Source organism: Diabrotica undecimpunctata, chromosome 9, assembly GCF_040954645.1.
Source record: "Diabrotica undecimpunctata isolate CICGRU chromosome 9, icDiaUnde3, whole genome shotgun sequence".
Classification (NCBI taxonomy): Eukaryota; Metazoa; Arthropoda; class Insecta; order Coleoptera; family Chrysomelidae; genus Diabrotica; species Diabrotica undecimpunctata.
Genome location: NC_092811.1, coordinates 122,673,687 through 122,699,318, shown reverse-complemented (window position 1 = coordinate 122,699,318; position 25,632 = coordinate 122,673,687). Strand labels below are relative to the sequence as shown.

General features: G+C 34.0%; 2 protein-coding genes across 2 annotated transcripts; both read left to right on the top strand.

The window, feature by feature from the left end:
- Positions 1-701: 701 nt before the first annotated feature.
- LOC140451382 (F-box only protein 39-like) lies at positions 702-20,377 on the top strand. Its single transcript, XM_072545162.1, has 5 exons — positions 702-1,249; positions 5,632-6,023; positions 12,291-12,452; positions 20,012-20,176; positions 20,261-20,377. The coding sequence occupies exons 1-5, from the start codon at positions 828-830 to the stop codon at positions 20,326-20,328; spliced, it is 1,209 nt and encodes a 402-aa protein (XP_072401263.1). The 5' UTR covers positions 702-827; the 3' UTR covers positions 20,329-20,377.
- Positions 20,378-20,472: 95 nt separating this feature from the next.
- Positions 20,473-25,101, top strand: LOC140451383 (dynein light chain Tctex-type protein 2B-like). Its single transcript, XM_072545163.1, has 4 exons — positions 20,473-20,826; positions 21,061-21,194; positions 21,472-21,605; positions 23,207-25,101. The coding sequence occupies exons 1-4, from the start codon at positions 20,681-20,683 to the stop codon at positions 23,252-23,254; spliced, it is 462 nt and encodes a 153-aa protein (XP_072401264.1). The 5' UTR covers positions 20,473-20,680; the 3' UTR covers positions 23,255-25,101.
- Positions 25,102-25,632: the final 531 nt, after the last annotated feature.

Below are 25,632 nucleotides of genomic sequence, written 5' to 3'. Positions count from 1 at the left end.
ATATATATATATATATATATATATATATATATATATATATATATTTATATAACCCTTGTACCAGAATTACAAAATCATCTGCATATTGGAAGCACTCCATTTTAGGTTTGATTAAATCATGTAAGGACCTTGTGTATAAATTAAACAATATTGGACTGAGAGGTGACCCTTGCGGCAATCCAGTTGATGCTTGGATTGGGCCATATATATTGTTTAATTTATCTTTGATATAAATATAAGTTTGCATAGGTTGTTGGAATGCCATACTTTATTAGATATTTATATAGCAAATACGTATTGACAGTATCATATGCACTACTATTACTTCCATAATAATATTTGACGCTAGTTTTTTTAAGCAGAGCTGGTTGCTCCCTCTGTCGGTGTGATTTTGATTAGTTTGTGATCTTTATCACCCTATTTTCACATATCCCTTCAACTATTAACTTTCTATAAGCTATCTTTGTTTATTTACCTTTTAAATTTATTTCGTAAGCCGTGTTTTTGCCTGCATTTCTCTAGAGTTTTTAAATCTTTAAATCATTTTATAATCACACGCTTTAAACCGTTTATACTATTTTGAAATGTCCTGTTCAGTATGTTCAAAATATAATTTATTTAAAAACCGAAGCTACAAAAATATCTTGTCATGAAAATGACGATTGTTCTTTGTACATTTTTCACCATGGATATGTTTACCAATGATATGTTTGTCATTTAATAAAAATAATACACTTGACGTACATTGAAGTTTTGGAAATATTTTTTCTTTGGTAAATTTTAGCTAAAGAAATTGGGATATATTACAATGGTAGCTGCATTAGATTATGGATAGTTGCTGGCAAGTTGCTATTCCCGTAGAAATAGTGTCTGAAATTTTCCGATACCTATCCAGACCAGACCGGCTCGCCTGTTCAGTCGTTTGCCAGAAATGGCACAATGCTCTGAGCAGGAGATATTTGTGGAAAAGAATCGTACTTCACGTCGATCGTGACTTCTTGGAACCTAGCACCACACTTTTCGTCAGAGAATACTGTAAATGTATTAGGACCCTAGAAATAGGTTGGAACAGACCTTTGGTTCAAAATCGATGGCTGCCGCTCAAGGTGCACGACCTCACGAAACGAGTTATCCATTTTATTTGCGTCTTATACGAGAACAATATCCAGCTTAGTTGCTTCAGGTTCTTTGAGTGGCATGATATATATGCATTCAAAAAAATCATTTTTCATGTCAGCAGATTTTTAAAGTAAGTTTATTTAGATTAACTCTATTTTGACTGTCCACGCTTCTGTGCCGTACAATAAATTAGATCAGCAGTGAAGGGACGGAAATATTGCAATACGTATTCTTCATTTTTATGAACGATCTTCTAGTCGTTTTAATGCGACATCTAATTTCCTGATCTGGATCCAGCTGTTTATTTCTTCGTACTCCCATATACTTATATTTATTAACTTGTTTTAGTTGTTGTTCAGGTATATAGATTGGAGTAGGTACATTTTGTGACTTTTATCACCATACTCTTGTTTTTGCTTGTATTTATCTGCATTTGCCATCCTCTCAGAACTTGTTTACTTTTTCCACAAGATTCTGAAGAGCCACATCTGATCTGACACCCACACGGTATCTTCGATATAATCAAAGATGTTTATTATCCCAATTACATTATTCAATAAAGGGGACAAAATGCAACCCTGTCGGCCTCCTATCTTGATATCAGTTTCATTAGATACATCATCATAAGTGGCTCGACAATCCGTTGTGGATCTTGGCCTGCTCACAAAAAAGTCGCCACTTCTGTCAATTCCTGGCAAACTTTCCTCCATCTTCTGACCCTTAGAATCTGTAGGTCTTCTTCCACATCATCAATCCATCTCCGTCGTGGTCATTCTCTACTTCTTGTGCCCTCTGGTTTTGAAAATGTTAATCTCTTCGTGTATTCGTGATCTGACATCCTAGCAATGTGTCCAGCTTATCTAGGTCTCTGCACTTTAACGAATTTCACAATATCTGAGAATTTCACAAAGAATTTTTCTCTCAAACATACCAAGAAGTCTTTTATCATTTCGATATAAAGTCCACATTTCAGCTCCATATATCAAAACCGGTCCTATTAAGGTCTTGTATATATTGAGCTTTACTGCATGTTTTACATTTTTTTTTAAATGTTTCTGGAGACCGTGAACAGCTCTGTTTGCTATTGCTATGCGTCTTTTTATTTCGTCGATTGTCGTGTTTGTTGCGTTTACTAGCGGTCCAAGATATGTGAATTCTTTGACTTGCTCAAAGTTATGGTTGTTAATTTGAATTCTCTGTTGGATATTCCGTGGGTTTTTAGAAACCAACATAATATTTGGTTTTTTCCTCGTTTACCACAAGTCCTAATTCACTTTTCGCGTTCGTGAGCCTTGTAAAACACTGCACCGTGTCTCTCATACTTCTACCCACTATATATCGTCAGCTAATACGAGAATTTGCATCGATCTATTAGAAATAGTTACATTCATTCTAATATTTAATTATCTGTTTGCCTTTTTGCAAGGCAATATTAAAGAGAAGACAGGCCAGCGTGTCCCCCTGTCTTAGACCATTATTAATGTCAAAGAACGTAGAGTTTTCTCCTTCAATTCTATCGCATGAGTTTATGTTTTACATTGTTAGTTGGGTCAACTTAACTAACTTAGGTAAGTTGCCAAAATCTATCATTGCATCATATAATACAATACTTTTCAAACTGGCATGGGCTGCTTTGAAGTCAATGAAGAGATGGTGTGCATATATGTTATATTCTAGTGACTTTTCTAGAATCTGCCTATGTGCTTGAATTTGATGTGTAGTTCACTTTCCAGCAGTAAATCCGCATTGATATTGACCAACAATATTCTTTGTAAAATGTTTGTCTTTCAAACAATACATTGCCTAAGATTTTAAACGCAGATACTAACAAAGTAATGCCTCTATAGTTCTTACACTCAGTTGATCACCCTTTTTAGGACATATTATTCCCTTTAGCTACTCTTCTGGTACTAATTCATTCTGCCATATAAGTACTATTAGTTTATAGATTGTTGCTGTAAAAAGATGATCACCACCTTTTTTGTTTATTTCCGAACAGATTTCATCGATTCCTGGGGCTTTATTGTCTTTCGAGTTTTAGGATGGCTTTTAACACTTCTTCGCTTGTTGGGTATTCACTGTGTAGTTGATGTTGTAGATTTTGTTGATTGTCTATGTTTTAACCTTCTTCAATAACGTTTATGTTTAGATGTTCGTTGAAATGTTATAATTTCATCGTTAATGTCTTTACAAATTTTTAATCGTGGTTTAAATTCTCGACGTTTATTATTTAAGGATTTGTAGTATTTCCTCGTTTCATTTTTTTTCGAATAAACTTTGTACCTCATTGAGAGTGCTCTGTCCGTATTCCCTCTTCTTACATCGATGGATACGTTTTTCCTCTCTTCTAAGACGTCTATACTCTTTTTTTCTCCGTGTATAACCTGCATCGATGATTTTTTAGTATATTGCGTTCTTTCTATTTGTGGCCCTTTCGCACTCATGATCAAATCAATCATTTCTTTTTTCTGACTTGGTTTTGCCCAATATTTCAACCGATTTCGTTAGATACATCGTCTTTTAATTTGATTTTCGCTTTTGTTGCCATTATAGATTTTGAATTATTTTGATATCCTTCATACTGATATTCCTTTGCATCTCTCTCCTCAATGTTTATTTCTTCGTTTGAACGTGTCTAAGTTTTATTAGTTTGTTCATCTTTTCTTTGTCCTCTGATCATTCCTCATATTTCTTTTTGTGTTCTGTCGAAATCGTGTTCCATCTTTTTTGGGAAGCTCTCCCAGTGCTCCCTATTTATTTTTCTAGCTTAAGTATTCGTTTAATTTCTGATTCGTTTATAGTGGTTGTATGTCTGCTGTGGTTGTTGTAATCTGTATTGTAAAAAATCTTTCTTCTTTTCTTCACATTGTGTGTTCACTACCTCTCTAAACCATGGGGTTTTCTTTTTTGATATGTTAGTGTTCGTTACTTTCCTCTCTCCAAATGCTTCTCTTGCTGCATTAATTTTGTCATTTTTGAGTTTTTCCCAACTTTCGTCGATGTTATCGTTTTCTAATATTTCATTCCCACCAATCTTCTCTGATATTCTTTTTCTGTATAAGTATTCCGTGGATTCCGTATTTAGTCCTTCGACTCTGATTTTTGTTTGTTTTGGTACGGCTGTCTTGGGTGTGAAGTATTTCATTATTATTCTTATTTTACATAATACTAGGCTATGGTCGCTATCTACATCTGCTGAATTGAGGCATCTTAAGTCGATTATGTTTTGTGAATCTGTTAGTTTTAAGTATAGTTGTGTTGTCACATGGGCTGCCTTTAGTAGATTGAATAACATTTTCAAGTCTATTATCCCAGTTTGTTTAAAAAGAAAGGCTTTTAACCAGTGCGTTTTACCGGTTCTTACATATGGTGCAGAAACACTGACTCTGACAAAAAGAACAATAGGAAAAATAAGAGTTACACAAAGCGCTATGGAAAGATCAATATTAGGTATTACCATCAGAGATCAGGTACCAAACCTACATATAAGAAGAAGAACAGGAGTCACAGATGCAATTGAAAAAATAGCCATGGCTAAATGGGCTTGGGCCGGACATGTTGCCTGATTATCAGATGATAGATGGACCAGAAAGATTCTGGAATGGCGACCAAGGCAAGAGGCATATCGAAGCAGAGGACGACCACCGACTAGATGGACGGATGATATCAAGCGCATCACCACCAACTGGATGCAAGATAGAATAGGTGGAAAATTTTACGGGAGGCCTACGTTCAGCAGTGGACAAATATAGGCTAATTGATGATGACGATGATGATGATCGTTGTGTTGGTCTTTGTGGTCAAAAAATGTGTTGTTTATTCTAAGTTCGTTATTCGTGTAGAAGTTTATCATCAGTTCTCCATTTTCGTTTTTGACATTCTCGTTATTTTGTGCTTACTTCCGGGTACTACTTGGTTGCCTATTGGAGCATGAAAATCTCGCAGTATTATCATCTTCCCTCTGACTTGGTCCAATTCTTATTGTAATTCGTCATAAAATGTTAACCTTGTTGGCTGAAGCTTGTTATTTTCTGGTAGTATACTTATATGATACTGCTTTCTGATATGTATCGACCCTTTTTGATCTGGTTTTGGTGTCTTTTGTGTATTAGTAAGGCTGCACCTTGTTTGGTCTTGTTTTCTTTTGCTACTCCACTGTAGATTAGTATATATTCACCTAATTTTGATTGTCCTTCTCTTTCTTTTTTATTTTCTGTAGAGCGTCTCTTGTCTTGAGCTAATGTTCCATGTGTTAACTCTCATCTGGTTTAATTATCTCTGCACTGATATCATCCGGACATGACGTATTGTTGTTCTTGAGCTTTTGCAAACTGTATGTGTGATATTAAAATACTTGTCCTCTCATCATTCCTGTTTATATAATATGGATCTTCCCTTTTGTCGTCAAACATGGCTTCAATATAACTGTCACATTAGCTATGTGTTATCCCTATTTTAGTCTCTACATATTATTATATGGCTTTTAACACTTTATATTTTTGGAATTTGTAGAACACAGTCGAATTTGAAAAAACTGATATTTCATAACATCAACCTACCAAGAACTGAATGCATGCGAGTTTTGGAATCGTGTCTCGGTTCCAAATTCTCGGTCACCTCTTTAGAGATCCACAACAACTATTATAATTTCAATACAGCTTTTGCCACGCTAGAATTCGTCGTTTTTCTGGAGGAATTTTTAAACCTGAGTGAACTAAAGTTGGATTATTTCATTTTGTCGAGGCCTAGAGTGATGGATGTCATTGCGGAAAATTGCAGTACCAAGCTGAAGTTTTTGGAGATCTACGTAGATGAAATTGATCTGCATAGTATAATAATACCTGAGAAACAGTGGAAGAGATTGAGGAAAGCTTGTCCCGACATTAAAGTCTCAATCAAAATAAGTAAGTGAGCGTTTTAAGATATTTGGTAAATACACTGCTATAGTTGAATAAGCCTAATAAGCATTAAATGGATAGAGTAGAATAGAATAGAAATATGCTTTATTGTCATTGAAGATTGTACAATTCTATGGACAAAGCTTACAAAAAGTCAAAAAAATTACAATTAAAATTTACTAAAATTACATAAATCGTCAATATCACAAAATAAAACATAATAAAATATACCGGGTTGTCCAATAAGCCGATCTCTCGGCTATATATCAGAGACTATTCATGTTATAACTTTAGGAGAAAAAATTCCTTAGTAAAAGTGGCCAAGAGAAATCGCTGGAAATAACTTTCAAGTCTCTGGGTTAACCGCTAGGGGGCGTAACCTGTGAAGAAAAATTTGAAAACCAGTTTTTTGTGAAATATGCCCAATTATACCAAGTGTTATATAAGTAAACCAGAAAGAGGCCTAAATTCCGCACAAAGTTGTTAAAGTACTTTTTTTTATTTTTTCAAATAAAGGGAGGGGGAGAGTGAGAAAGTATTTGTGGATAAATACCTATAACTTTGGTTTGGATCAACCGATTTTAACGAAATTAGTGTCATTAGAAAGAGTGTGGATGATTTAATTTACATCTACTATAAAACAACTGCATTTAGTTTTAATTGTCATGGATAGAGGGTACTTTACTACTAAACAATTAAAATTTGTTTTTCTTTAAAATATTTAATGGAAACGCCTATTTATTGTAAATTATAATGGAACTAGATTAAATTCGTAACAAAATGGCGTAAACCACATGTTGATAGGTTTTTGTCGAATTCGAGATATAAATAAAACCGCATAAACATAAGTAAGTATAGTATTGACTCACCCTTTATTATAACTTAAAATTAAATATGTGAAAGATCATACAAATATCTCGATCATTAAAACTTAATGTCCAATTAAATGTTCAAATTGTTTTCCATCGTTGTCCACAAATATATGTAATCTTTCGCGCGTAGACATAACAGCTGCTTCAATCTCAGCTGTTGATATACTATTTATTGCGTTTATAATGCGCTGTTTCATGTCGTCTCACGTGGTTGGTCGAGTTTGGTATACTAAGTCCTTCAATCTTCCCCACAGATAAAAGTACAGACATGTTAAGTCTGGAGATCTAGCTGGCCATGAAAATGTATTCTCCTTCCAATCCATTTATTTGGATAACTTGCATACAAATAATCTCGAACTCGTCTGGAAAAGTGCGCGGGACACCCGTCATGTTGTAATATCATATCTCTTCTTGTTTGTTAGGAAATATCTTCCAATAAAACAGGCAACTGATTTTCCAGAAAATCCAAATATGTTTCGCCATTTAAAGTTCTATCAAAGAAATATGGACCTACGATCTTTCCATCAACTATACCACACCAAAGATTAAGATTTTCTTCAGCCCAATAATGCATATTATGCAGATTAACACCACCCGCACTATTAAACGTAGCCTCGTCTGTCCACAAAATCTTTGACATGATATGCGATTGTTCTTCTAGCAGACCTAACATCCAATTGCAGTAATCCAGCCTTGCATCAAAATCTCTCTCATGTAAAGCTTGGTGGAGAACTACATGATAAGGATGCAGTCTAAAAAACAGAACAACAAATATTGGTGAAAAATTAACCACTATATTTACTAAAACTCAAAAAATCTTGAAAAATCCACAATTGTTTCAGAACATAAATCGTGCATAAGTATTTTTAAGAAACAGATAAAAAGGATAAAAGCGCCGTGTTGCCGTTTTTATCGGAATATTAAAATAACAGTTGAATCTGACCTAAACGTTCACTTTATAATATGAAAAACCAACCTGTGATGTTTTAAAATCCTTAGAACAGTAGTTTTAGGTATGTTTAATTCTATAGAGATTTGCCGACTACTGATATGTGGATTCTGTTGAATTAAAGCAAGAAGATTGATTGAATTATCTTAGGTCATACCTATACTACGTCGCTTAAAACAAGGACGATGAAAACTACCAGTTTCTCCTAATCTTCTTGCCTTTCTTTCAAATACTTCTTTGTCATAATGTCTACTGTCAGGATATTTTACAGAATATATGTGTACATACATATTTTCAAAAAAAAAAAATATTTTAAACATATTTTTATATAACGGACTTTCGGCTTTAACGGACACCCCGTCCCCCCAAGTAGTCCGTTATATCGAGGTTTTACTGTACCTACTGACTTAATTTTTAATTTAATTTATAATACAGGGTGAGTCAATACTATACTTACTTATGTTTATGCGTTTTTATTCATATCTCGAGTTCGACAAAAGCTATTAACATGCGGTTTGCGCCATTTTGTTACGAATTTAATGCAGTTCCATTATAATTTACAATAAATAGGTGTTTTCATTAAACATCTTGAAAAAAAAAACAAATTTTAATTTTTTCTATTCGAAAGTACCCTCTACCTATGATAATTAAAACTAAATGCAATTATGTATTTTATAGTAGATGTAAATTAATTTATCTACACTCTTTCTAATGACACTAATTTCGTTAAAATCGGTTGATCCAAACCAAAGTTATAGGTATTTATCCACAAATACTTTCCCACTCTCCCCCACCCTTTATTTGAAAAAATAAAAAAAAAGTACTTGAACAACTTTGTGCAGAATTTAGGTCTCTTTCTAGTTTACTTATTTAACACCTGGGATAATTGGGCATATTTCCCAAAAAACTGGTTTTCAAAGTTTTCTTCACAGGTTACGCCCCCTGGCGGTTAACCCAGAAACTTGAAAGTTATTTCCAGCGATTTCTTTTGGCCTCTTTTACTAAGGAATTTTTTCTCCTAAAGTTTCTTTTTATGTTTATTGCTCCTACAAGTTTTTGCAGTTTTCGCAATTGTTTAAATAAATTATCAACCCAATTTAATTTAGAAGGTTTCAAACGAATCGTTTTTTCATAACCTTTGAAAAAACAGAAATAAAAAATTCTAAATTAATAAAGAATTATTAAATTAAAAATTACTAATAGTGATTTTGATGATTTTTGCTATAAAATCAATGTTTAACACTTTAACTGCCATGTGTACCATATATGGACACATGCAATTTTAGTTCTCTGCCATGTGTACACAGAACACAGGTTTTATCAGCGTTTCAGTCATGTGTCAATGGCTGGTACACATTTACTGTGTATTTAAATAGGAATATCATTGAGTCTGGCGTGAAACTATAATATTTAGAAATATCCTGAGACTTTTTTATTTTTTAAAGATATAAGGGATAATAAAATGGAAGTTAAATATACATTAACTTTTTTTATTTTTATGATTCATATTATGCATATTATATAATTAACTAGAAAATTAAGTGCTGAGAGTCAGTTTTGTTGTACATGTTTTAGTTATTTTTTTGTGAAAACATGGTTGGCAAAGAAACATTCTAAACACGTAAAAGGGATGTCTTTACATCCGTTGCATACTGATGTTACTCGTTTTGTGTTATTTACAGCATAAATTAGACCATGTAGTTCAGAGTTTTTTTTTGTAACAAATCGTGCATCTGCCTCTCTTATTCAAAGCATTTTGAGTAAGTTTATGTTTGGTTTGAACTTGTACAGGAAGGGGTAGATTACTACATTGAAGAAGTTGCATGCACACATTTTCTTTGAATTTTTGCTTTGGTTGATGTTATTGAAAATAATTAGAGCATTCACCAGTGAAGTACCAGTAATCATCTCAAATGCCACTTTTCTGTACCATTTGACAAACTTTCGTAAGCAGTTTGAGTAAGCTGTCTTTTGATCTCACATGTCCACGAACGCTTTTGCGTTATTGTATTTGACAATGGCTGCAGGTTTTTTTTAGTACCTTCCCTATGCGTTACTTCTATCATATCGTCTCTATATTTTGTATACAGAAAAAGTACGTCTCTCTTGTCATGCCATTTCATAACTACAATATCATTTTTGTTTTGTTTGGCAATGATCTCCCGTTTCTTGAATTTGGCTTCTACAACTTCTTTGGGAAGATTTTTTCGGTTGTTTCTCAACGTTCCAATAAGATGAGTGGATTTAGTTTTTAAATTTTCAGCAAGGTTAACCGATGTATACCAGTTGCCCGTAATAAGAGTCCTACCCTGATCCTATAAAGGTTTAATCATTTCCATAACTACCCTTTCAGCAGCCGGTTGTCCTTTAATTTTTTTTTACCGCAATATATTTTAATTGTATGGGTATAGCCTTCTAACAAACATATTTTAAACAGCTTTATTCCAAACTTATGACGTTTTCCTTTCCCGTACAGTCGAAAAGATAATTTGCCTCTAAATAGGATCATAGTTTCATCAATGCAAACGGTCGAGCCTGGAATCATACATCGATGAAAATTAGCATTTAAATGCACATTGAATGAAATATTAGCACAAAATAATTCATTTCATTGACCAGACATTGAATTTTTTGAGGTCTGTCATTTTCAGAACACTCGTCATAGTTTGCTAGATGAAAAATGCGCAAGAGCAATTCGAACCGATTTCTTCAGAGATTCGACATCTTCAGAGACAAACAGTTAATTCTTACCAGCCATTTCGTTTTTCAAATGTTCAGGAATGCCAAAGTTCAAACGACAATCGGAAATTAGAAAATTTCCGGAAACTTCAATTTCAATCTTGTAAAGAATTTTCTTCTGTCCTAACAGTATCTGCCAAAAAACCATCACTTTGAGTCAAAGAACTGTCTGATTCTTCCTCCATTACTCGAGATGACTGAACACGGGATGGTCATGCAGAAGTATTGGGTTTTACGTCTCCTACAAAAAAATATCGATATATTAGTCCATTTTCTATCCATGCGCAAATCAAGGTTTTGTGTCAACTTTAATGATATATTTATAATACGTAAAACAAACGTAAATTCGTTTGTGTGAAGCCAATCTAATAGTAAAAAAAATCAGATTTTACAAACTAAAATTTAAAGATTTTAGTGAACAATCCTTTTCTCAAAATTTTCTTTTTTTTTCGCTACAGGTTCATTGTCGGATTTACTTGTCAACGCTGCATCTATATTATATGTAGGATCAAATTCCGAATTCCAAAGTCCTCTAACTCACCGGCAGCCTTTTCTGCTTCTAATTCCAACCCTAAATAAGGGAGTTGGTTGTTATTGTACGCCGTATTAACTTTTTTCAATCGTGAAGTCGACAATACGCTCCCATCGGAAGTAAATAACAGACTGAAACACCTTACACGTGTCACTCTCTTACTGGAAAGATAACAGACTGTTTTGTCACCTCGGGGGAACAAATAAGGGTCTAACCACCTTCTGATATCCCCGGGTGCTCTGTAGAGGGCTTCGAATATCGCAGTCGAGAGCTCCTCTACTTAAGTCCATTTTCGGGTTATGGACTTGGAAAATATTTATCTTCGGTGTCTTGCCTTGAAAAATGCAAGATATTTCTTACATGACAATTTCTTCGTCGAAATAAAAACACCAAGTTAAGTTGAAACAATTCTCAGCCACAGAGTATGGAAAATAAATGCAGGAAGCAGAGCCCCGAGAGCACTAAGCTCTCGGAGAGCCCGTGAGGGACTGACTTGGCTGACCTGAAAATCGCCAATATTTATATGCGCTGTTCGAGCGATAAATAGGGATTTCCAGGTCAAGAGCCAATGGGATAATTCGAGGCGGGGCGATGCGCATCGAAATGCGTACTAGTCCACAGACTATGGCATTCGATGACAGTTTGACCTTCAGTGTCCATTTGTGGTACACATAGCCTGCAACTAGACATTAGTAACAATTACACAATCGCAGGCCGCGTGCACCATATGAGGACACAGCAATTTTTAAGAGTAATTAAGAAGAAAGCAATATTTTGGCCCAGAAAACCCGGTACAAAATTTACTCTGAATTTACCTGGCAGTTAAAGTGTTAAACAATGACCCCGTTGTTTTAAACTTAAAACATCAATTTTTTCAAGGATTCGTTTTGAAGCGAATTGCTTTACTTTTTACATGTATTACAATTGTATTTTGACTGGCCTATTAGTACTTTTGAATGAATGAATGAAAATGCAGAAAAACTGAAATACTACAGTTTTAAATAAAGAAAAATAATGTGCAACAAAAGGAAATCTAAGTATATTTGTGAATTGCTACATATTTTTAATATATTTATTAAAAAATTTAATCATAGCTAGCAAACCGCAAAGTTTAGTCCGTCTCTACAGGACAAATGCATGTTTCTTATAAAATTTCTAAAATTGTTTTAATCACCTTACAGAAAACATATGCCATTACGAGCAAATAAAATTCATATTCCTAATGAAGGCAATACCCTTGAATTATTTCACTCTGATAAGCAATAACAAATTTAACCAAAAAGTCAGCAGAAACTTTGAAGCCACTCTTCTCAGATTGATACGCAATTATCACGATACACTAGGTATGTATTTTTTTATTACGGTGTTTTTTAAATTCTCATTACAAATGTTCAGGGATATGCTTTTTTTCATCAAAAATTCTCACAATGTTTTTTAATTTTCGATTTTTAACATAATCTTGGTCCTAATGCCTTTGAAAGTGACATCTCTTTTGGTGTCTGGTATTGTTGCTACTTATTTGCATTGTTGCTTTATTTTATATTCTATCTATGATCATCATCATCATCCAGCCTTCATTTATCACGTCCTAAGCCTCCGTTAAGCTCCCCCATTCTTTACGATTTGTGCCCTTTGTTGCCAATTTTTGGTGATACGCCTGATGTCGTCAGCCCCCTGTATTACGTTTGTCTGCTCTTGGCCTACAAGTCCATCGTAAGTCGTACATTCTCGCTCCATGGCCTGCCCAGTTCCAGTTCAGTTCCGCTATACGTTCCACAACATCAGCAATATTCATCCTTCTTCGCAGATCTTCGTTTCTTATTCGGTCCCGCAACGTGACTCCCAGCATAGACCGTTCCATTCGTCTCTGTGCCACTCTTAATTTCGAAGCCGTAGTCTTAGTTAAGGCAACTGCATTGGTCTGCAGGCTAAACTAAGTGAGGGTAGCCAGATATGGCGACAATTCCACCGAACGATTGCCGGTATAAGCAATCCCCCACTTACCTACCAACGGCTTCGGGCGGATGAGTGGGTAAGTGGTAGGGCACTCTTTTGTCCTGAGACAGAGAAATCTGTCTCGAAGGCGGATGAATCAAGGAATGGTCAACGGCGTAAGGATACAGAAAGCAACGGGAAACCACTGTATTAATGATCTTTAAGATTCCCTAGTATAATCATGATGGCAAATGTCACATCAATCACTCATGTTACTGATCATGGACCTCGGAACCCAAGATCCGGCAGGAGAGGAAAACCACAGACAGACCATAGGGCCTCTCAGGTCGTGAACCAGCGAAATCCCTGTGTAAGTAATGTCAATCACCTTAAGATGTTAAGAATAGCGACGTGGAATGTAAGAAGCCTCTTTGCAGCAGGTAAATTAACTAATGTAGCCCTTGAAATGGAAAACCTTAAAATTGATGTCCTAGGTATAAGTGATGTACAGTGGCCAAGATCAGGAAAATGCACGAATAATAGTGGAACACTTTATTATTCAGGCACCATCAGTTCAACTCATCGTTACGGTGTCGCTGTCTTGGTATCAAAGAAAATCAGTAACTGTGTAACAAGCTTTACTCCCTTCTCTGATAGAATAATGGCACTACAACTTCAGTCAAATAAACAAATTATAAATATTATACAAGTATATGCTCCTACGGCTGATAAAGATGATGATGAAATTGAAAGTTTCTACTACGATCTGGAACAAATTCTAAAATCAATGAAGAAACATCACACTACAGTAGGAATGGGCGATTTTAATGCCAAAATTGGACATGGATGTGTGGACGGTTATGTGGGTGACTATGGATTAGGAGAACGAAACGAACGAGGAGACCGTATGGTACAATTTTGTCAAGCGGAGGAGTTAGTAGTTGCTAACACTCTTTTCAAGTTACCTAACAGACGACTGTACACATGGAAATCTCCGAGTGACACCAAAGGTAGAGTAGTCAGAAATCAAATTGACTTTGTCCTTGTTAGACAAAGATTCCGCAACTCTATACTCTCAGCTAAAACCTACCCAGGAGCAGATATAGGCTCGGATCACAATCCTGTAGTAGTCACATTAAGAATAAAACTAAAGATCATTCAAAAACACATACAGAAAGAAATTGACGTGAGAAGACTGAGTGAACAACATATAAAAGAGAAAACAATAGTGAACATCAAAGAAAATTTACAAAATATAGAGAAACTGAATAGAAATACTGATAACATAGACCAAAAATGGGAGAATATTAAACAAGCCGTAATGCTGGCAGGGAGAGAAAATTTAACACCGAAAGAAAGGAAACATAAAGAATGGATGAATGAGGAAATACTACAGTTGATGTGTGAAAGAAGGGTACACAAAACAAATAATCCGATAAGATACAAAGAAACAGATAAACTGATAAAAAAGAAAATAAGAGAAGCTAGAGAAAGATGGCTAAGTGAGCAATGCCAGGAGTTGGAACAACTGGAGCGAAAATATGACTTTTTTAATGTACACAAAAAGATTAAAGAAATGACAGGAAGGAGAAGAACAACACAGACAGGACAGATCAAAGATACAGATGGTATACTCATAACAGATTTACAACAAAAAATGAATCGATGGACAGAATACATATCACAACTTTTTAATGACAAAGATAGACAAGAAATCTCAAACTAATATACAGATGATACAGGGCCTGATATAATCAGAGAAGAAATAGATTATGCAATCAAACAAGCGAAAAGTGGTAAGGCCCCAGTCCTGATGAAATTCCCGTAGAACTGCTCAAACTTATGGATGGTGAATCTATTAAAATACTCCTAGATCTATTTAACACAATATATAGAACTGGAATAATACCTAGGGAATGGCTCCGTTCGACCTTTATACTACTGCCAAAAAAGGCAAATACAAAGGAATGCAGCGAATATCGTACGATAGCTTTGATGAGTCATGCTCTAAAACTGTTCTTGAAAATAATCCATAATAGGATCTATAGGAAATTAGACGTAGACATCAGTAACACTCAGATGGGATTCAGAAAAGGGCTAGGTACAAGGGAGGCTCTGTTTGCAATGAATGTTCTCTCACAGAGATGCTTAGACATGAACCAAGAAATTTACACCTGCTTTATTGATTTCGAAAAGGCCTTTGACAAAGTACAACATGAACCACTAAGACAAATTCTAATAAAGAAAAATATAGACAGCCGAGATATTCGAATTATATGCAACCTATATTGGAATCAAACAGCAAATGTGAAGGTTGAGGGTAGGCTAACAGAAGAAATTCAAATCCGTCGAGGAGTCCGGCAGGGATGCATCTTGTCGCCACTTTTATTTAATCTGTATAGTGAAGCTATCTGTGAACAAGCACTCGAGGAAGAAGATCTTGGTCTGATAATAAATGGAGAGACGATCAACAATATAAGATATGCTGACAATACGGTTCTCCTAACGGGAACGCTAGTAGAACTACAACATCTCGTTCAAAATCTCAATATATACTGTAACAGTTACGGCTTGAAAATTAATTTGAAAAAAAACTAAATTTATGGTAATCACGAAATCAAAGAACATCAGAGCTAATCTTGTAATAGACAATACAACGATTGAGCGTGTGTCCTGTTATAAATATCTAGGTGCTTGGATCACAGACGATACTGATCAAACAAAAGAGATTAGATGTAGAATAGAAATCGCTAGATCAGTCTTTAATAGAATGCGCAAACTCTTTTGCAATCGTGATATCAATATAAAGTTACGAATACGAATGCTGCGGTGTTATGTCTTTTCTACCCTGTTGTATGGAGTAGAGGCTTGGACACTAAAACAGTTGACCACAAAAACATCGAAGCTTTCGAGATGTTGTGCTATAGGCGCATTCTCAGAATATCATGGATGGACCGCGTCACTAACACGCAAGTACTCCAAACTTTAGACAAAAGATGCGAAATTCTAAATGAGATAAAAACTAGAAAGATAGAATACTTGGGACACATTGTAAGAGGTGAAAAGTACGAACTTTTAAGAAATATCATGCAGGGCAAAATTAAGGGCAAAATAAGTGTGGGAAGAAGAAAAATATCGTGGCTTCGTAATCTACGTGAATGGTTCGGGTGTAGTTCGATTGAACTTTTTAGGCGCGCTGCTAACAAAGTCGCAGTGGCCATGATGATTTCCAATCTCCGCTAGGAGTGGCACGAGAAGAAGAAGAAGAAGTCTTAGTTAGAGTCATAGTTTCCGTCCCATAGGTCATGACCGATAAGACGCATTGGTCGAATACTTTTCTTTTGAGGCTAATTGGTATGTTTTCTCTAAGTGTGTTTCGCAGTTTTCCAAAGGCTGCTCTCGCTAAAGTAATTCGTCTTTGGATTTTGCATGTTTAGTTATCTCTGCTGATTCTTATTTCATGTCCCAAATACGTATATTTCTCCACCAGCTCTATCACTCTGTCTTTAATAATTAAATGGTTATTAGGGACCATATTTGTCATAAACTTAGTTTTGGTTAAGTTCATTCTGAGGCCCAGCTTCAAACATGCACAGTCATCTGCGAAACGGAGACGGTTATGCTTTTCGCCGTCTATTGTTACTCCTCTGTGGTCCAAATTGACCATCTTAAAGGCATACTTTAATGCCATTATGAATAATTTCGGTGACAGTCTATCTCCTTGCTTTATCCCACGTTTTATTTTTATTGGTCGGGTTTTATCGTGTATCTTAACAGTCATAGTGGCATTTTTCTAAATATTGTAAATAAGTTCACTATACCTATGGTCAATCCTGCTGTCATTCATTGCTTCTATAAGGCTGTTAATTTCAATCGTGTCGAACGCTTTATGAACATCTATGAAAGTGAAAACAAGAGGTTTGTTGTATTCTATAGATTGTTCAATGAGTGTCTTTACTGTATGGAGGTGATCATCGGTACCATAATTTGAACGGAATCCTGCCTGCTCTCTAGGTTGGTAAAAATCTAATTTTTTCTCCAGTCTTGATATAACTAACCTAGTGAAGAGATTGTCTATGTGGTTCAACAGGCTAATAGGTCTATAATTTTCTAGGTATCTTCTATCTCCATGGTTATAACATTGTTCCATTCTTTGTGCACCTCTCTTATCTGCAAACATAGATTAAACAGTTTCCTTAATGTTGGAAAACCAACTAATTTTTCACTACTTCAATTTAACCTAACGCCGCCTCTGTAGTGTGAATATCAAATATGTATTAGTGAAAAAAGACCAGACGATAGTCAGCGTATTTGATACCTCTTCAGCCCGCACACCTCTAGTAGCATATAAAGCCAGTCTCATTAAGTATTTCAAGTCCACAAGTCGCTAAAGAAGTTGTTCTCTCGCCTCGTCTCTCTCTCTGTCACCCGTGCCACACAACAAGAGAATATAAGTTAGTTTTAGTTTAGTGTTGTAAGTGTTGAGGTTGTAAATTGTTACCATAAAAGATTGTGGAAGCAAATAAACCGGTAATAAAAGTGTTGTGTATAATTTTCATCCCCACAAGAGGTACAATAAACGAATACACCGTGCGCTACGGGTACGGTGAAAATAACCCCATCGTTTCCCTTTACTTAATTTATTTAATAGCATATCTCCTCCATTTATGATAGCTTCTATTACAATTCCATCCTCTCCTTGGGCTTTGTTATTTTTCATTTTTCTTAATGCTTGTCAAATCTCATCTACCTTTATCTCTGGCATTAGTTCGGAACCTTGATTTATGATCTTCTTTGAAATAGCTGTTTGTATTCCTGTTTAATCTTCTCGTCTACTTCCATATAATTCCTCGTAAAACTCTTCGGCGACCTGTATTAATTCGTCTCTACATGATATTATTTCATTTTGCTTGTTTCTTAATTTATGAATTTCGCATTTCCTATTCGTTAGCATTCTACGTAGAACTTTTTGGTTGTTATTTTCCTCTATAGTGTGTTTAATATTATCGGTTTTAAAGTTCCTTAAATCTCTCCTGATTGCCTTCGAAACAGTTTTATTCATTTCTCTTAGAGTGTGGCTATCTGCATTCTTATCGCTTCTCATTTGTCTTCTTTGATTCAGCGGCGTTTCAGTATATGGACTTATTTGATTATCTGATTTTCTTTTAGGACTTTTGACTAGCTGACTTTCTTGTAAGACGTTTATGATGCAATCATTCAAGTCGTTAACATCGTTCTCTGAGTTTTCACGCAGTAGTAGCTTATTATTGATATGTGCCTGATATTGGTTGATATCTAATGGTCCGGATACCATGAGATTTATTTTTAATAATTATGTTCCTTTCTCTTTTTATGTTGATTTGGATTACATCTTTAATTATTTGTTTTTCGTCACTTATTATGTTGTAGTCGATGTCGTTCCTTGTTCTACCGTTTGGACTTTCCCAGGTCCATCTTCTGTGAATCTTTTTGTGAAAGAAGTAGTTCACGTTGAATAAATTATTCTGGAGTAGAAATCCTAGTAGCGTTTCTCGTTGGTCATTTCTTCCTGGGGAACCGAGTTTTCCCAAGGATATTTCTAGCTCTGTCTTCGTCTTCTTCTGTCTTCGCTTTCTTCGTCCGTATGGTCTGTTGTTGGAGCTTATACTTGGGTAATTTTGAGTTGATTCTACTGTTCAACTTCAGAATAAGATATGCCACTCTAGATGATATACTTTGGATGTTTATTATCTTGTTCGCGTGGTTTTTATGGACAAAGAAACCGATGCCTCCAACTAATGTAGTTTTAGGGCCAATATGATAGAATATATGAACTGATTTCAGTGTTTTCTAACATTGTATGTATTAACGTAAAGAGTTATGAGGTTTCTGGGTTTGCGTATAGTCAGTTTTTTGTCTCCCCCCCCCCCAGATTCTTTGGGACAGACTGATAAATCAGTGTGAGATTTTGGACGTCTCCTACTCCTGGGTAAGTCTGTATTTGTTTTAAAATCTGACATCGCCGTTTTAAGGGGTATATTGTCATTAAAACACCACGCCTGCCAGACGAGTTGGTGAGTGTTCACAGTATCACAGCCGGTTAAATCAGCTTGATTGCCGCCTGCCGATCTGTCAGGAATTGTATTCCTCAGCCACTAGCCAATAACGACACAGCTGCTGACCTATCAGCCATTGGGACGTACAATATCGGGGTTCAGGACTCCTCGCCTAGTCTGTCTCCAGGATACTGGAGGACCCCTACTTAGTTCAGAGTCTCTCCTTTACGCAAGCTGAGACCGGCAAGGTCTATCCATTCTCTCTATATCTGTATTTTAATCCTAGGGGTGCTATGTTTGGCTAGCTTTCCTGCTCCATCCTCATCACATGCCCACATCACAGCAGTTGTTAGGATTGTTAGAAGTATATCAAATTGTTAGAAATTGTTCTCTTTTGGAATATGGTTTAATTTTAATATAGAGGATACCCATTTCAGAAGAGCTATCAACGATTTTGTACATTAGTATCTTTGTTTTAAATTTATGTTTTTCGATCATGGCAACTGATTTAGAAATTGAATCGCTTTTCGGTGTTTTATATGCTGCTGTTTATAAAGTGTATTCCCAAACGAATAAGAAAAAAGGTAATACGTTTATTAGTCTCCAGAGGGGCCAGTAAGTCAAGAAATACGTATTTATTTTTTCTTTGTTTTCTCTCATTGCTTTTCTAATTTATTTTTTTTTATAAACTATCTTCACAATTTTTCATTTTGCGTTCTTCTGAGCTTTTTTGGTTCTTCAACTTTATTCTGTATAAATCTTGAGTTTTTGGGGTATTATAAAGTTTTCTATTCTAGGTAGGCGCAGTATTTCTTCGTCTTAGCAATTTTTTTTTCTTGCACTTGTGCTATATTTAATATTATTTATAGCTCAGAGCTTTGATTTTGTTGTTTTTTTGCGATTTATTGACTAATTCGTTTTTTTACTCCCAGAAAGGATAAACTTAGATCTCAAAAATAACAGAGAAAATCTAGATCACGTAATTTTTTCGATGATACTGAAATGTCCTAAATTGAAGAAATTATATTTTGACGGAATCCTCAACGACAATATGCATTTATTTTATGAAATTTGCCAGTACAAAAAAAGTGCCAAGGGTAAGTAGTAAAGCTATATTCTAGTAAAGGAAATTTTTAGTGTTTCCTTGAATTTTAAAATAAAATACTACGTTTTTTTCACAGGTATCCTCATGAAGATATTTCCCAACAAATATAAATCTGTAACTAATGTAGTACATATGTTTTCGTAAGGTATCCCAAATAAAAGCTTAAAAGTTGTTTTATTTTTGTTTATAATGATATAAAATTGATTGCATACCCAACTATTTATCAATTTATAACTGAGTTTTTAGCAAACACGGTAGATTGAACGCGCACGTCCCACGTGCGAGAAGAATCAGGTTATGTGCTTGTTTAATGTCAATGTTAAATATAAACAAAATTAAATGAAATCAATCTTACAAACGCCGGATTGAATTTATGTACTTAACATAATATCGATTTTACTATAAATGTAGATATTTACCATAGAAACAGGCATTTAATCGACATAATAAAATAAATATATACATTTAATATTTACAAAATAGTGTAATACCTAGTATGGATGAGGAAGAAAATGAAGAATCTACAAGCCCTGCTCGTCGTTCATTACAAAAATCATCGGAAGACGTGTTTGAAGATGAACCAGTTGGTTCTCTATCGACTGGTATAAGTTCTTACCAAATCAAACCAACACTTCAGAACAAGTAAGTGGTCATTCTTCTTATCATTTGGCTAAATACCAAAGTAAATACTATATATCAACACACATTAATATATTTACTTAGTAGATTTGCATATGTGCGTTTTTTAGACCCAAGATAATCACGTAGTTTTCACTTAATGTAATATAATTTACAGATTTCTTTCAGTTTTTTGTTTAGTAGTTCTTGGGAAGTTTTAGTTTCTGTATAATTCTCTTGTTTACTCCATTTTGTTAGGTTTAAAGAGCTACCAGTAAAGGAGATCATAAGAAATGTTGTAGCAGCTATGCTAACAGGAATGGCCTATGATCCAGATCGAGCTAAAAATTGGTCCATGCTGATTTCCAATGAAGTCAATGAAAAAGTTAGAGGTACTTATATTTTTATACTATGATTTAGCTCATTTATAATTTATGAAGGATACAAGCTATCATCTATATCTTCCTACTATGTGTCCCTCACTCTATTTTTTGTTCTAGTCTGGACTGATATAAATTTTTTTGTTAGGTCTTCATAATATAGTTGTTCTATGTTGAATTTTGTTAAAATTGGTGCTTCACATTCAGAATTGTTTTACTCAGAACTAAATTGTAAACATTGTCTATGTTAGCTAAAGTTAGTCATCCACAACTAATAATATTATTTAAGATTTACAGATGAAACGATATAAACACATTGTTCAAGTTATCATTGGAGAAATGAAAGGAGCTGGTGTTAAATCTGCTGTTAGATGTGTTTGGGATTCAGATGTGGATGGTTACACAAGTGATATATTTATAAATGTAAGTATTACATGTATCTTTATTTTTATTTATTTATTTATTTAATACAGGGGATAACCTCAATAACAGAATTAATTACAATATACAATATCACAGTTAGGATTCAAAACTTGAAATTACTTATAGTATAAAATCAATATCAAAAAGTTTAAAAAATTAGACTAAAAATCTTACATACTAAAAATGTAACAAGAACAAAATTCAACAATACCAATATAGATATCACAAAGTAAGAGATATTGTTAACTGAGTTAAAGTTGTATAACCTTCCAAAATTTCAAGACATCAGCCAACATTGGACATTTGCTATTTAGGAAACAGGAAATGATATCGTTAATGAAGATATTAAAAGGAAGCGGAGAAGTGTGGCTACCTTAAGGAAACCCAGATGTTACTGAGATACTGTCAGACAGATTGAGAACCTATCTTGACTCTTTGAGTTCTACCAGATGTAGAGTTTTTAATCCATTCAACAAACCTGACATGAAAGCCTACATTAACTAATTTTCCCAAAAGTATTTGGTGATATACACGATCAAATGCTTTGCAAAAATCTGTGTATATTACATCTACCTGTTTACAGATTTCCATTTGAGATACTATATCAGAAGAATAGCAAATCAAGTTTGCTGCAGTGGATCTTTTGTTATGAAAACCATGTTATGATTGAAATATTAAGCCTTTACAGAACCAAGAAAGTTGCTTTGCTATAAGACAGTTGAAGAGCTTTGGTGATTGTAGGTTGTATATAAATGCTATAATAATTTTCAATGTTGTCTTTCTGACCATTTTTAAATATAGGAACAACATAACTTTGTGTCCATGAAGAAGGAAACACAGAGGTTTCTAGAGATCTATTAAACAATATAACAAACGACATTACCAGAGTACAGACACACTTTTTTAATAAAAAATTATGCACTCCATCTGGACCAGTAGTAAGCTTATTGGGCAGCTCACTTATGCCATTAAAAATATCAGTCATGATAATCTTAGATGGACAAATATTTTTGTACTAAAGTTGCTATTTAATAGATGTATAGGTGCGTAAAGGTTGCTGTCATTTGGTGAATACACAGTTTGGAAGGAGTTCATTAAGAAATTAGCTATGTCTTGACCATTTGTTGCTGATTGGACTTGATAAAATAAGGAGTTTGGTAGGAGATGACTAGATCGCTTATCATTAATGTACTTCCAAAATGATTTTGGATCCTTCTTATTCCAGTATCTATACCTTTGTTATAGTTGCTGAAGCAAATTTCACACAGTTGTTTACATTCAGCTCTTAGGAGGGAAAATCTAATATAGTCAGCATCAGAATGATTATTAACATAAATATAGTGAGCATGTTTTTTCTCCAGAGTCAGTGTTCTAGTAAGTGATTGTGGAGGTATGTAAACATCACCAACCACAAACTTATGTTGTATAAATATAGTTGTATTAATGATGAATGCAAAAAATCTAACCTAGGTGATGCCAGGGAAATTGTTTCTGGACCATACCAGTTTTATACATATTTCACTATATTGATTGATTAAAATATCTTTCTTTATTTATTATTAAATGATTTTCATGGTAATAATCATTGTTTTTTTTTTCAGGACACCATCTTCTGCGTGACCACCGTTTTCGCGATATATCTGTATTAATCCTAGTACTAAATTGTTTTAAATAGTTGTTTTAATATTGCCATATTGGAGGAAGACTGTCATTTTCACTATTTTTTTTTTTTCATTTTGGTCAATGAAGTAACAAATCTGTGTTTTTCACATAGAATAAGCTACTCAGTCTAGTGGTACCTGGTATTTTCTTTCGTATGTTTTAATAGTTTGGTACATTATAATAAAACATATAATTTAGTAGACTGTTTGTCAGGAAAGTCCATCATTTTATAAAATACGCAAACTCAAATTATATTCATGAAAAAATTTTACAATGAGAGTATTAAATATAGATTCACACTGTAAAATATTCGGTTCCATACTTACTTACTTATTGGCCCCTTCAATATACACTTTCCCTGCGTCCCTACAATGTTCTTTATGAATCATCTGTTGTGAATGAAACTGTGATTAAAGTTTTTTTAAGTCAGCCCTATCAGAACATATGCCGATTTCCTTTTCACAGCTTTGATGGACTTAAAGCTTGTTTTTAATGAATATTTTACCTTGGGAAACAGATAAAAGATACTGGCGAATAAGATGGATGATTTAATAATCCTCTAACAATTGTCTTTGTGGACCACCCACTTTTTTCCTTACTCATTTTTAAAGTTTAGCAAGAACTTGTTTAGCTTATCATACAAATTAAGGAAAATACTGTAAATGACACAATTTACATAAAAATATAAAATATTTATTAAATGATGATGTCGAGACTGCTTCAGATGCTGCTTCAAGGAAATCACTCCACCGTCAGAGAGGGCATTCAGAAGTAATGTGTTGTACTGTTTGCCCTTCTTTGAGATTGAACTCATTTTTGCCCATTTATCTCCCGGTACGGATTCTATTTGGTATGTACCATGTCTTACGCTCCAAATCAAATCCTAATCAGTTGACTGGGATGGATTACTATATGAATGTGTTGTTCTGTACTTTGGTTCTGTTATGATAGTCAATAATCAATTAATGAATGATATAAATATATAATGCTTATTAATTAAAACCATATTGCACATCTTTATTAACCATGCTGTCTTTACCGGAAGCGATCAAGAAAGTGCGATGCTTATGCAACACACTTTACACTAGAGCATAGTGTGCAGAGGCCAATTCGACTCATCCAGCGAAGACTGTACTAACTCATTTTTCAAGTTTTCGAATCAAGCAAGATAAAGTTTTGATTAATGCAAAAAATCGGGGGTTCTTATTTACTTAATTGTTTTTATAGTTATCCAGTGTGTTTACCGTATTGTTCCATAATGTGCTTTTAAATATGTCAATTTTGTTTCTTTATCTGGTTTTTGAATGAGTTAGTACAATATTCGCTGGAAAAAAATCGGGAATATAAATAATACATACCATTGTTCTGTAAAACTGTTTTTATGATTAAAGTCTACATAGAAGAAGTACAAAATATTATAAATAAACATTATTGCAGGTCTTCGTCACCACTGCTTGCAGTGATTTCGTATTTTTTTATATATCAGAATGTAGAGTTCTGTATAAACCATGGTACCTAGTAGAAATTTTTCCAGTACAAACCCATAATAACCCAGGTAACTTCTTCTTATCTATTGGCAAAAGATTTGGGTATAGGTTAGATGGAAATTTGTCAATACGAGACAGGCGTCTCCTTTTTGCTTTTGTTAGATCACACCTGTTATAATCGGAACTTAAATCATACTAAAAAAAAACATTTGGTGTGTTATACGAAGAACTGATTTCCTTTATTTGACTGATTTTGATCATTTCTTTTCCATTGTCAGTTTTCCAATTTTTCTTGCCAACACGGCTTTTGAAATCTAGAAAGTCTTCTTGTGACATTTCTGTTATATTATATATATATATATATATATATATATATATATATATATATATATATATATATATATATATATATATATATATATATATATATATATATATAATAATATATATAAAAGTATATATATATATATATATATATATATATATATATATATATATATATATAATAATATATATAAAAGTATATATATATATATATATATATATATATATATATATATATATATACTTTTCCGATAGTTTTGGCCATTCTTATCAAAGTAATCCATTGTTCAGGAACATACAAGACCGACTTATGTTTTGTCGCGTTTTCAATTACAGCATGCATGCTGTCTCCCTCATTTTGGGTGTGAACTTTCTCTAAAAATCTATGAGTAATACTAACTTGGAAATAGCTGCATAAGCAAACATTGAAAATATGATGTAGTTTCTGTTTTGCCCTCCACAGTTATCCGAATAGAAGATAAGTGATTTAATTCCCTTCTTTTTTGGGGTCACTATAAACTTTCACAAACAACTAACAATTTCGTTTGAACCTC

Excerpts from the sequence above, each read along its gene's own strand:
- LOC140451383 (XM_072545163.1), top strand. The coding sequence starts at position 20,681 with ATGGATGAGGAAGAAAATGAAGAATCTACAAGCCCTGCTCGTCGTTCA. Across the intron at positions 20,827-21,060 it reads AAACCAACACTTCAGAACAA|GTTTAAAGAGCTACCAGTAA; the intron begins GTAAGTGGTCAT and ends CCATTTTGTTAG. Across the intron at positions 21,606-23,206 it reads CAAGTGATATATTTATAAAT|GACACCATCTTCTGCGTGAC; the intron begins GTAAGTATTACA and ends TTTTTTTTTCAG.
- LOC140451382 (XM_072545162.1), top strand. The coding sequence starts at position 828 with ATGGATAGTTGCTGGCAAGTTGCTATTCCCGTAGAAATAGTGTCTGAA. Across the intron at positions 1,250-5,631 it reads CATGTCAGCAGATTTTTAAA|AACACAGTCGAATTTGAAAA; the intron begins GTAAGTTTATTT and ends TGGAATTTGTAG. Across the intron at positions 20,177-20,260 it reads GTACAAAAAAAGTGCCAAGG|GTATCCTCATGAAGATATTT; the intron begins GTAAGTAGTAAA and ends TTTTTTTCACAG.